The sequence below is a fragment of the Homarus americanus genome, unplaced genomic scaffold (genome assembly GCF_018991925.1).
Source record: "Homarus americanus isolate GMGI-L3 unplaced genomic scaffold, GMGI_Hamer_2.0 scaffold47790, whole genome shotgun sequence".
In the NCBI taxonomy this organism is placed as follows: Eukaryota; Metazoa; Arthropoda; class Malacostraca; order Decapoda; family Nephropidae; genus Homarus; species Homarus americanus.
Window position 1 is genome coordinate 341601 of NW_024747575.1, and position 13724 is coordinate 355324.

At 35.7% G+C, this 13724-nt stretch overlaps 2 protein-coding genes across 4 annotated transcripts in view; one reads left to right on the plus strand and one right to left on the minus strand.

The window, feature by feature from the left end:
• The window catches only part of LOC121879631 (mucin-17-like), a 33098-nt gene extending 23602 nt beyond the window's left edge, over nucleotides 1-9496 (minus strand). The window contains exons 1-2 of one of the 3 annotated variants that reach the window (XM_042386294.1): nucleotides 9408-9496; nucleotides 1992-2150 (exon numbers count right to left, since the gene is read on the minus strand). In XM_042386294.1, the coding sequence (XP_042242228.1) occupies nucleotides 1992-2150; nucleotides 9408-9432 (184 nt within the window). In that variant the 5' untranslated portion in view covers nucleotides 9433-9496. Of the gene's footprint in view, nucleotides 1-1991; nucleotides 2151-8980 lie in introns of all 3 variants that reach the window. The other 2 variants (XM_042386295.1, XM_042386296.1) reach the window with 2 other exon arrangements.
• A 783-nt stretch (nucleotides 9497-10279) lies between these two features.
• Nucleotides 10280-12444, plus strand: LOC121879634 (cytochrome c oxidase subunit 6C-1-like). The gene is made up of 4 exons (XM_042386302.1): nucleotides 10280-10396; nucleotides 11371-11534; nucleotides 11970-12099; nucleotides 12370-12444. Exons 1-3 carry the CDS (start codon nucleotides 10322-10324, stop codon nucleotides 12058-12060), a joined length of 330 nt encoding a protein of 109 aa, XP_042242236.1. The 5' UTR covers nucleotides 10280-10321; the 3' UTR covers nucleotides 12061-12099; nucleotides 12370-12444.
• The last annotated feature ends 1280 nt before the right edge of the window (nucleotides 12445-13724 follow it).

Consider the following 13724-nt stretch of genomic DNA (forward strand, 5'->3'; position numbering starts at 1 on the left):
AAAAGTTGAGATTGCTGTTCTTAATATTGCCACTGACACTGTGTTAATGTGTTTGTTGCTGGTGGACAATAATATCTTATTGAAATGAGTAAATGGAGTGTTTGTGGATTTAAAAAGACCAGGTTAAAGGTCAGTTTGGATTTTTTTTAAGGTTCACTGTTTTTTTCTTAGTAGATTTGTAATTTAGATTTTTACTTTATACATGATGATCAAATGATGATGATGGTGATTAAATTATGATGATGACTGGAATATGGCTGAAAGAAACGTGCACTGCTCTCCAGGTGGTTACCGTATCAGGACTAAGAGTGGGGGAGCAGAGAATAAGATCAGGTGAGGAGGGGATTGTCTGCCTGCCACTGGAGAAAGTAAGATGGTGAGTTGTGGTTATGTAAAACGGTGAAGCCTTTGAGTTTTTCTGAACCTGTGGTCCTCTGTTGTCTTGGGTGTGGGGTTGGGTAGCTAGCCTAGAATGGTCCATGGCATTGAGGTCTCCTTCTGCTACTTGGAATGTTTCTGAAGGTTTTATTAATTTGAGATATGGGATGGTTAGTGTAGATACAATGTTTCTGAAGGTTTTGTTAATATTCTCATCTGTATGCAAATGAACTGTCTTATGTTGGTGAATTGTATTTTGTCATGGATTAGTGAACAAGTGCCCTCCACCTCTATTGAAGTATTCCTGTTGGATTAAAGAAAATTAGGGGGCAGACTTGGGTGAACCTAGAGGACTACATAGGCTTTTGATTCTTGGATGAGGATTATGTTTTTGTTTGGAGAGGAAACCCTTGAGTTTGGAGTACTGTACAGTATTTGTGGTGTACAGTATCACTTTTATATTCATCTGAAGAATGTTTCATGAATGAGTTTTCTGGTTGTGTTGGTGGTTGGCAGGTCTGACATATGAGTGGGACCACATGTGTGTAGCCACCATGTTTGGAAAAAATGATATCACAAGATGAAACCTATATACAGTAGGTGTATATAGTATACACCAATATATAGGTAGCTAAGATTTAAAGGGACAAAAGTATGCTAAAAATTGACATTGCAGCAGAAAAATATAATGTGATCATGCTTACTCAGTGCCAATTCAAAGCTGTATGTCATATCAATCCTAAGAAAAATGTTGAAGACTAGTTACTGTCAAAACTCTGAAATGGACATGTGGGCAGACCAATATAACATGTCTCCTTCCAGTTCAGGGAACATAAATATGTAAATAATGCAAAATAAGATATGCCCTTTCTATTTACTCTTTTAAATGGCACCACACATCCAGAGGTCACATGGTGTAAGAAAATATATGATTTTTTAGTTATTAAAGAGACAAAAAATTAGCAGATGGTAAACAGCCAAAGGGTAAAAATTCTATCAACATCTTAACTCGGTCACTTTAAACTATGATGCACAGAAGTGATGGTTGTTTAACACAGTCTTGGCACAAGAAATCACACACCACATAAGACAAACTATCAAAAGTAAAAGACCCAAAAATCCACCAATAAACTTCCTCTCCCTATGAGCAAGATTCCCAGAGCTTTTAAAACCTTTATATCAAGATGCACTCAGTTATAACCAGGAGAGACAGTACTTCTTAAATGGTTGATGGTCTGGCACTAAGTTTTTAAATTTCAACCCATACCAAAGACAAGTTTAGGTGGGTTAAAGTGATGGGTCAGTTTTGAAAGCTCTGGGTACCTATGTAGCATAATGCTCAGTGATACATTATAACTAATGCTATTATTCTAAATTCAAAATAAAAGTTGAAAGGCAGACAAACAGTACTAGTGCCATAACATTATAAACTCTGCTTTGTACACTCACAAAAAAGAAGTTATATTTCTAGAAGTAGTTAAATTATGATGAGAATACACTGTGTTTAATTAAGGTCACTGATATACTGAACAGTCTGCCTATCTACATCTACAGCTCCAGCAAAAGGACGCTCTTGATCATCCTTCTGTCTACAGTCAATGCCTTGGACTTACCACTTTGGGTGACATGTTTGAGGACATGAACCAGGTGGGTGAGTTTCTTAGGGAGCTCTGGGTCACAAATATTACCCTCACAGGTGAGAACTGCCTCAATCAGCTCTCCTCTCCCGCCACCACCACACCTGCCGCCCCCATCACTATCCCCATCCATGTCTGTTGGGATTAAGAAAGACAAATATTAACTTCAATGAATCATCTTCCAGTAAAATACACATCCAAAAAGAATAAATATATTAAAGGTGAAATATTGGGTAACTGTGTGCATGATTATAACTGAAATCCTGTGTTCTAGCCAGAGCCCACAACATAGCACGTTTTCATAAGAAGGCTGAAGAACAAAAATGCTCATATTCCATCACACCTCCTGTTCACTGTGTTAATTTTTGCTTTGTTTGCCTTGGCACTATTCAACCAACCACAACCTTCTCTCTCTCATATGTTTCATTGAGTAGTTCTTAAAATGATATTCTCATCTCTCTTCTACTTCTTTTTTTAATGATATAATTATACTGTATCTGCTTTAGTTGTTTTCTCACACTATTCTGCATTGTGACGATCTTTCTTCCCATCAATCATCTGCTCTTCTTTTACCTTTCTTATACTTTCCTTTTAATCTTCCTGTACTACTTATGTCACTTCTTACTTTCATCTGGGACTCATATGCCCTTCCCACACCCCTAATGAGCACTGACAACCATTTGTTCCCACAACTCAGTCACACAAACGGCAATATTACCTTTCGATAACTCATTTTGTTCATCGTCTTGTCGTGGTGCCTCCTACATCTATCTAGAGCCTAATGTTTGGCCACCTTAACCTTGATCTACCTCTCCCCCTCCTCCTGCCTTCCATTTCCATGCTCACCTTGCCAACCTCCACTCTATTCATTGCACAAGTCCTATCCACCTCAACCTACTAACAATTAGCTTTCCTCTAAGACCCTTCATCTTCCCAGAGATCGGAAAACTGTGAACTAAAAATCCGTATACTGGAAAGGATATACACTGTACAGTATTATCTCTTGGTTTCTCTTTAACTTCCGAGATTATATTCCATCCCCTAGTAACATTTCCCATCACCCTCCTCATATTTATTGTTCTCTCCCCCATTTCACTCTCTATTTAATACTGTACGGTATCAATCTCCAATATGGAACAGATATAGCACCTGCCCAATGACCCAAAATTCATTATTACATGTTATAGAATGCCTTTCCTATCTTCCTTTAGCATGCCCTTAATGATTATACCTGTATATACCTGTATTATTTGCATTTAATACGTCATCTAAGCCCTCTACTGTAATTTCTAGACGTATTCTTGTTTACTCTCTACTTTTCCAGGTTTCCCTTCCTATTCTGTCCTTTGTCCAAGTTTCTTTTAGCCAGCAAGTCAAACACATCCTCAGATAGCTAAACACATCCTCAGATAGCTAATGGTAGGATCTTATCATTCTTATTATTTGGCAACAACCTCCAGTGTGGTTTTTTATTCTCTTGTCTACTGTCATTTAATTAACAACTTTTAACCTTCTTCACTATATACTGTACTTGCATTAAAACAGTGCTCACCTGTCACATTTCCTATGTCTTCATTCGTATCATGTATCACTTTTTTTTCTTCTTCTTCTTTGGAAAATCCAGTTACCTGAACTGTACTTACTCCCTGGACATCCCCACTTCTACCTTACCCTGCTTTCTCTCTTTGTTTACATTCTCACTCCTACCTTTCCCCTCATTGTTCTCTCTCTGTTTACTAGCATTCATAAAGCACACCTACCTATTTCCCCTTCATGTTCAACCCAAAACTAAAAGACAGTACTGTACCAAAGTTTATTTCTCCCATATCTCATTAAGTGATCTTTCATTCTAAATTATATGACTACCACACTTTTTTTATTTATTTTCTCATCCAGTCCAAGCCAAACCACCCAACCATTCATCCCTTTCCATACATTGTCTCCCACACTCCACATAGTCTCCCTGATTTCTCATATTATGTAGCCTATGACATAAAATGTGTTCTTACAGTTCTCCTCTCTTTGTAATTTTGTTTAAATCTAAGCAGTATACAGTATACCTGTACACCTATTCAAGTACAGTACTAATACTGTACAGTACTGTAGTTAGTCTTATGTACAGTGCATACTATATTCCTACTGTTAGAATCCACATAATGTTGTACAGTTCTAAAGTACAGTACAGTATTTATCTTTTTCTTTACATTATGCTATTGGTGACTTGCTTTAGAGCTCATGAACTTTTAAACAGCCATATCAAAGTCTGCTCTGATACACAAGTTTATGACCCTCCTATCTCTTGATACATGTGAATCATGGCCACAATTCACCTGCTGGTGTACCTCTGGCAAATTCTCTGCTGATGTTTTCTATGAAAATGTTTAACTTTCACCATGGGCTCAAAAACATTTAACATGTACAATATCTTAATGAAATTAAATATCACTTGATTTACACTGTGGCCACTTCAGCTTGCTAAGATGTGAAAGAATGTTCTTTCAATATGGACAATTTTTGTCACAAAATTGGCTGTTGGCCCAGAATCACAAACTGTACTGTACTGCATCTCTTCATGGATCAGTTTGCCACAATTTTTTTTATCCAGAAACCAATATTTTTTTCCAGCAGCCAAATGATGACCTTACAAGATCAATGTGGAAGCTGTGTTATGAAGCAGCTACAGTACTTAATTATTAAACACTCGGTACAAGAGTTCACACAGAAAAAATTTCATTGTTTAAACCTGATTGTCATCTGCAAACAGCCTTAAGAACTCTCCAATGACATTTGACAGGTATGATACTGCATGATACCATCAATATGAATTTACAATTTTCCCATGTACAGTATTAGTAGTTCTATAGGACGTGATATTAAAGTTCTTACATTAGGCCTACTGTATATGCATCACTGTACCAGTAGTTGAAAAGATGACAGGTTATCAGGAAAAATTAATTTATGCTGCTATCATTATTTCAAAATAACAGTAACTTTAGTTCGTGGTAAATGTTGACAAATTCATGACTGATCTGAACAGTAAAACTGCTGATATTTTGACGTCTAACTTCCATAACATTTTATTTCCAACCACATGAGATGGACCAGATATACCTGCCCTCACAGAAGTAAGTACTGTATTGTATAAGAGTAAAAATCATCTGAATCTCACATCACTCACAATTCCCCAATTGTGACTTATTAAACAGATAAAGGCCAATACTCTCTCATCATCAGACCATATCCCTTGACACATGCACACCAACCACCCACACATACTATTTGCATCAAGTTTCATGAAATTACATTGAGAGTAAAAGGATGCACTGATACAACAAGCTAATCATTACCAAAGCAGACAACTTTTAATTAAGCTCATAGTCTACAGACACACGTGCATAATGTTAGCCCATATTCCCTGTCTAGCCCAAGAAAGTAAAATTAACTTGTGTAAATCTATTCCAAAGCAGTAGTATATTTATGGGAGATTTATGATCAGCCCAGAATCCCCCCCTTTTTTTTATTGAGGCAGAATTCTTTGTTAATTGAAAAACATTTTCAAACTGGTTCTACATCATACTACTGTATACAAGAGAGGCTAAATATAGTCTGAAGAGTAAGACCAGGTAAATTATACTATATAGAAAAATGTTAATGTAATGTTCTAAAGCTATGAAATGGAAACAGGAGAACCAACTATCTGCTGAACAGTAGAAATATGGAGAAATTAAATTGTGAGGAAGACTTAAGGGTAATAAGGTTGTCTGTTTGTTCTCCCACATTCAAGTACAGTACAGTACTGAATCTGAATTTCTGCCTTTTATCGATCAATAGCAGTATGTTTGAAAAAGCTGTGTTTGTATAATCAGAATGAACATTCAAAAGACTGAAAGTATAATGTTCCCATGAACAAATGTTTGGACACCGAAGATCACTTTTCTTGTACTGTACTGCACTAGGGTTTGTATTTACGAGCTTTTAAAACAATAAAGGTAATGTTATTTTACAACTGTACTGTATATCTAGTGTTAGTGAGACCTCACTTGGATTATGCAGTTCACTTTTGGTCACTGTAGTTTAGAATTGATGTAAATTCCATAAATAGAATTCAGAGAAGGATGACAAAATTAATCCAAGGCATCGGGAACCTGTACAGTATAGTCACAGATTAAAAAAACTGAACTTGCTTGAGAGATGTACTGTAGAGTGAGAGGGCGAAATGATTCAAGTGTATCAATGAAAGATGGGGTTAAATACAGGTGATATAATTAGGATACTTAAACCATCAAATGAGTGAAAAACTTTTTTTAAATTAAAAGAATTTAAATTTAGTAAATAAAGAATTGGGTAAACACTGGTTAAGAAACAGAATGGGTGATCAGTGGAACAAGTTACCAAACACCATCATTACCTGCATCCTTGTCTTAATCTTCCCTATGGAATACTACTTTGTTAGCTTAACTTGAATATGGGTCATGCAAAGGACACACTTCTGGTAGCTACCTTCCCTAGTCCATCACACAGTAAAATAAAAAGGAAATCTTAAAATATATCATGATAAAAGTAAATACTACAGTGTACTCACCTTCAAGTAACTACATACTGTACATACAAAGCAACACCACTCATTCTTAGTTTAATGCCTACTTGGTACTTCTATCACTGTACTGTACTTCCATAGCAAAACATTATTCATGGTACAAAATAAATGAGAGAGAATGAGAGAGAGAGAGAGTGAGAATGTTCTGAACAATATCTGGGCATATCATTGTACTGTATAAATCAGACAAAACATAATTACAAGTGTTCCAAAATAACCCTAATACTATATTGAGTTGTATAAATGAAACAAGCTTAACCTTGCCGTCATTTGTAGTCAACATTTGGCTCTGCAGAAATCAAATATAAATCATAAACATATACTATACTGTATACTGAAACTTCAAACATTTGTTTTCTTAATACTATACAGTACAACCCCCCCCCCACCTAATTTCTATACTATACTGTATCTAGAAGCCAGTGTGAAAAAATTAATTACTATGCCTAAAGACCACTGAAAATATTTAACTAAATACTGTACAGTACTGTATTGTATATAGATACAGTACTCGGTATATTGTACTTAGAGGCCAGTGAGTAAAGATTAAACTGAGATACTCTACAGTACTGTGCTTAATAGGTCACTGGCTAAATAAGTAACAGTACACACCAAAATACTGCACTGTACCTAAAGCCAGGTATAAAACTGAAACCAACTAATATTAAAATTATACTAAGCCATTCAGAGTACAAAACTGCACAAATCTACATTAACATAACTTACCAAGATGATAAGTTTATATCTATCAATGCAGTGTTTATTTATACAGATGAATATAGCATGGCCTTATTCTTTGGATATTAATAAGCAATATCTTAAATCTTACTACATTCCTAAGGAAGGTAACAATTAAAGTGATACAACCTCACAGTCATTTCCATAAGGTTGAAATAGCTTCACAATAGTTATAAATAGTCTCTAAAACCAGACTTAAAGGCTATGTGTTACTAAGCAGTTAATAAAGGGAACACATGTGAAGCAGCCAGTGAACTTTCTTACACAAAGTTGATGATGAAAAGAGACAGTTACGAAGATATTCATCTATTCCTCTCCTACAAGACTTTGTCACATGTAATATTTCAATAGGCCTACTCCAGGCACATAAAACTGGATAAAATTATGAGCCTCAATTACTCTCAATATTCAAGTTTTGGAGATACTGTACATTACTTATTTGTATATGGAATTTGAAGGTTCACATTAAGGTTTACGGTCATAATTTCCATTATGAAAATATAAAGAAACAACACTCAACACTGCTTATATAAGTATGTGTGCTGAATATTTACTTTTTCAGTTTCCATAATGAAGAGATAAATCTTTAATATGAAATTTCCAATTATATATATATATATATACACAAATTAAGAAAAATTTCCTCCAAACATGAATATTGAGATTAACTTAGGCATTATCTGTTGGTTTAGATTTGTTCATATTTAAAGATGATTGTCAGTTTGGTGTAAAGTATTGTTGGCAGGTAGCGACAGAGAAAGAGAGGTAAGTAACCCATTATTAATTATAAGAAACATCAATAAAACTAAACCAAAAGTACTGTGAACCCAAAAGCCTATACTGTACCTGCAGATAAGCAGCAAGTGATATCAGTACAAACAAAATTCATAAAAGATTCACTTAAAATTCTCCTAAAATATATTAATAAGGTTTAACAATTGCCCTCTACCATGCCTCTATGTATATATACTACATTAATACCGGTAATTTATCCTGAACACTTCCCTTCATATCCACCAGTCAAAATAAAGCCATGCCTCCCTTAGTCAAATCATCTATGCTACTTAATAAAATGTTTAAGATTAATCTAATAAATTATACTATGACGTCTTCATATACAGTACTGGAACAATGGCAAGAACTTCATACAGAATACCTCTGAAGAGCAACTTCTTAAGAGAGTTCACCCACACACTTCACCTTCTATGAATATAAACAACATTCCCTTGAAATACTGTCAAAAGTGTATCCCAAAGACTTTATTATTGTTTGATATAACCACCAAGGACAGCCTATAATGACCCATTTCAGGTGACAGTCACAATTAGTTTCCTGGAGAATGAAAGTGACAGACTATATCTTTACAGCCTACAACAGTGACCTTCTCATTATCTAACATTCTATCATTATTTCCTATATTTCAGAAGTATAACCTTATATTAACATGCAGCCAGAGAGCGGTGACCTCGGTCATAGTAAGATAAGGAAGGTAGAAAGGCTGGCAAGACGTGAGCGGCGGCCACCCGACGCTATCATGCCGCTCTCTATACTAACAACCACAACTAATAACAACCTGGTGCTAGTTACCATTACACACTTAACCTAAGACACACCTAACATCTTTACACACCATTGGCGAAGTAGGCGTGTCCAGGAAAGGGGAATTATCGCGTAAATCCTGATGGTGGACAATTGGAGAGGGCCGCAGCCCACGGACGGTCGCCAAGCCTCCACACCACCGTATTTTCAACCACTTTTCTCTCTCCCCATCATCACATCTCTCACTTCACTTCCTAACGATGAGGAACACTTATATCCAAGCGTCACAGTTAAGTCTAGTTTCCACTGACTTGGCCAAGCGTTAGTAGATTATTAGAGCCAAAACGCTACGAGTTACAGTCTTAGCTATGGCCAAGCGAACGTCACTCGCTCCATACACCATTTTGTGAACAAGGATTTTTCCACTCACTCGCCACTTTTAACCGTTTAATTGCACTGTAATTTGTTCTTGAGATACTAAACTTGCTTTCTTACACCATCATTTCGACGCATCTTACCTGTTATAGAGGTAAATCCAAGCATGATTGTGAAATATTACAGACTCCATTAAACAATAACATTCGCCGCCATTTGCAATGTCTTGTTTACGCATGCGCTGATCAATCTGAGGCCTGATGGGAAGGTGCCCCAGGCTCCGTCCCTTTCTCTACCAATAATCCATTGCTTACCTTAAATTATAGTAAAAATAAACTCATTAACCATATTACAAATGTACTTTAAAGTAACCATGTTAATTATCGTTGACAAATAAGCTTTAAATTCCATCTAATGCATTCCCAAATATGTAAACTTTAAGAGAAACAGACGGAGCCCCTTGAGGCTCTCTAGAAAGCTAGCTGCTGATTGGTTGTCACTCTAAGTAATGTGATATCTCATTGGTTGAAACGCAAACTTTGTACTAGGTTTCATGGACAACAATGTGTATATAATAAACGTAGAAATGTATTAAAAAAGGCTTTCAAAATAAATAACTGTTATATCTTAAACAACTGACATAATTATAACTCAGCTGCAGTAAAGATATTAGCTATTACCAAGGTGTTTTTGTTTGAGGGAACAGGTGTATTGGTGCACTTGATACCCATCGTACGCACTTTTGACCTATTTTATATTATTTTGATACGCTCACCTATTTTATGCATCATTCTTCCCCAAAATTTATCCATAAATTCATAATTTAATACGAAAATAGAGATGCTTTTTTTCTTAACTTCAGGTGTACCTTCATTATGAGAGAGTATCATTTGACATAAACAATTATACCGATTCATGTGATATGGAAAGTATGATTAAGAATTAATTTACTCCATAAATGTAATGTAAACTAAAATAACTAGAGGGTAACGGTGGAATATTACAAAGAATAAAGTTGTGGTAGGTTGAGGGAGTTTTTAAACTAGGCGGGCGTGTCATGGCGCAGGAGGCGGCCACCAGGCGGCTCCCTCACTCACTCCTCCGCCATCTTCGCAGTTCATCACGTAGCTCGGTGAGTATTTGATCCTCCACTCACATCACCATTTTTCTGTTGAGTGTACCTGGAAATTATGATCTTTATCGAGCTCACGGTGAAGAAAAATGAGCAATGATTATGTTATGGTTTAATTTGAGTGTATATAAACGTTTTGGTGGGTGAAAGTGTAAACCGGTCATTGGGATCAGCTGATTGTAGAGTCTGGGGAGTGATGATGAAATACTCGGCTCTATTGTTCTTGTCTGCCTCACTCTCTATCTGGCTGAAGCTTCAACTCTACCAATTTACTATCGACAACCAAATGTATAATTCAAACATACATATATAAAATTTATCTTGTCATAAAATCTATTACTTAAAAAGCATTTATGAAATCAATATCTTCAAGTATAAAGGAAATGTGGACCTAAACTGTACAATACATTTAAACCAACTATTTTTCATTTGTTTTTAGGAATTTAATTGACGTTTATTAATTTGTAAAGGTTATTCATGAGATTTAAATCAAAATTTATATTGGAAAAGTCTAGGAATCACCTGAAGAATCTCCACCCTAACTTATTTCACCTAAAGATTGATTACGCTAATTATTGGGGGGTTAATCTGTAGGTGAAATAAGCAAGAGTGCACTTTGTCGAGGAATTACAACCCTTCTTTACCCCTATAACTTCTTGTAATTACTGTAATGATTTTTTTTTCTACCACAACCAGGTGATGGCATTATAGTCGCTTTGATTTCATATTGGACAAACATTTAACAGTGAACAAATGCTTCCGGTATTGACTATACTATGATTTACCTAATGATAAAATGTTTGTTTATATGAATTTATGATTGCTCACCTTGTGTCATATGTACCATTATTAGATGCTCTTCATATTACTGTACATGTTGTTCATATATTCAGTGTGATCTTTAGTTTTCTCAACACTAAGCAACAGATTTGTATATTATTTTCCTAGTTATTTGAACATGTTTTCTATTTCAGCTCGACACCACCATGAGTCTCACCAAGCCTGTTATGCGTGGCCTCCTCACCAGCCAGATTAAGAGGCAACTTGTGATTGCCACAGTCCTCAGTGGTGTGGCTGTTGCAGGGTGGAAAATATTGGTACAGAACCCCAGGAAACAACTCTATGCTGATTTTTACAAGTGAGTATCTCAGTTAATCTACCTTAATTATGGTATTCCTATTTGACAAATGTCTACATCCCTAACCACGAATAGAGTGTATACAGTACTGTTCTATAAGGCATAATTTGTGTATAATCTGAAAATTAATTTGCTGAATGAATCTTTTGAACTTGTGCAAAGATTAATTAGAAAATCCTCAGTTGTGTAAAACAGTAACAAATATGAGAATATGGAGGGAAAGGTGATGTAATGGATGAGGAGATGACTTAGTTTGAGAGCCTGATTCAGGAAGGAGTTAAATTAGTAGACTTGATATTTAGGAACAAGTGTTAACATGTACAAATAATTCTTAATCTGAAGCCATGTTGTGACATTAGAGGATGTTTGGGTGTTGATATGCCATTTTTGTTATTTCTGATAAGTTGACTTAGCCTGACGAGTGTTTTGTTGCAGGGATTATGATGCACAGGCTGAATTTGATCGCATCAGAAATCTGGGGTTGTTCCAGTCCTGTAGGCCAGATGGAGAGGAAGCCGAAGAGTAATGTGTGATATTCAACAAGAGCCTTATTCTGTAATTCTAGGTGAGATTTTTAATTTCAAAGTTGTTTGTCCATTGTTGTAAACTGTTAGGGTACTCCTTCCATAACAAAACTCCATTTATTATATATCCTAGTATGGTACAGTCTTCCAATTTTCCCACTACAGTATCAGTGTTTACCAAACTTCTTATGTGTTTATTGGTTCAGTTTATATACACTAGTCAGTGTGAGAATTCCATGTTCTAATGATAGCTACTGTACAGTACTCATGTCATCAATTCTTTGAGCTAAACTTCGTTTCTTGTGTTTCAGGTGGTGTTTGACACTGATGGACATTCTCTTGACTTGTGTAACTTGTACAAATGTACTGTAAATTATTACTTTAGACAGATTGTTTTATTTCACCATATCAAACAGTAATATTGTTTCATACAGTTGATCCAAAAAACAAATTTTCATGGAAGTTTGAATGTTCATGATTTTGGGTTGTAAAAGTTTGGGTAAAGCAATGTCTCAGTACAGACCCAAGGTGACTTACAGGTGTTCACAATGATGCCAAGTGACAAAGTTGATCTTTGTTACCCTAAGTTTACCTTTGTTGAATGAAAAGATTATGAAATGGACATGTATATACTTGAGTATTTCTTAATAAATCCAATTTAAAACTAAAACCTTATTAATTTAATCCATTAATTGATGTTATGCAGAAAATTACATGCACTGCTGGAATCAAATTTTCCTGGGAGTCATGCCGTAGGATGGCAACAACAAAGAATCGGCACATGAAAACTGGTACTCTTACACAGTAGATGATGGGCTAGACCAGCGGTTCCAAACTCAAGTCGTGACCCAAATCAGGGTCGCGAGGGGCCTCGGACAATTGAAAAAATATAGTAATTCCAGTAAAAAAAAAATTTTGCTTCACATTCAAGCTATATAATATATTATATGACAGTGTCATGACACCATATTGTTAAGAAATTTAGGGTCGCAGCCAAAAAATGTTGGGAACTACCGAGTTAGACCATTCGGCGAATAAAGTTAACCTTGCCATCTAAAGCAGGCAAGTACTGAATTAAATATTGAACATTAAAACTATCAGTAGGCTGCTCCTACTGAGTTTTAATAATGGGATTTTGTGCAAAAAAAAAAAAAAAAAGTGACAAGGATAACACAGCACAACTGTTCATGGAAATTTACAATGACAAGTGATCTTGTAAATTCTACAGTCCAATGAGCATCTGTCCATTACACTAACCTTCTGCTGAAACGGTACAAATACTCTAAAAGTCCGACTTTACAGAAGTGATGAAAGAATTCCAAGTTGTGATGTGTGCACGGCTGCCCAAAACTTAAATCTCGGAAGTACTTTCTCCCAATTCATGAATAGGGCTGCTTCTGCCAAGACCTCTCAAAATGACAAATTAACTGGTTCATACATATGGCATAAATTGCTGCAATCCCAGGAAGTTCAGTAAAACTGGAAATATATATCTACTTGGCTGAGGTGATGAACGAGGTTAATATATGCAAGTACTTAATCTGTGACCAAGTGTGAAATGTCCATTTCCCTGCCACCCACTAGTACATTTTAATTTCCCATCACCTCCCTTCTTTCACTCCTAAAGATATACTGTTAACACAATAATCTGACTTATCACAAAGGT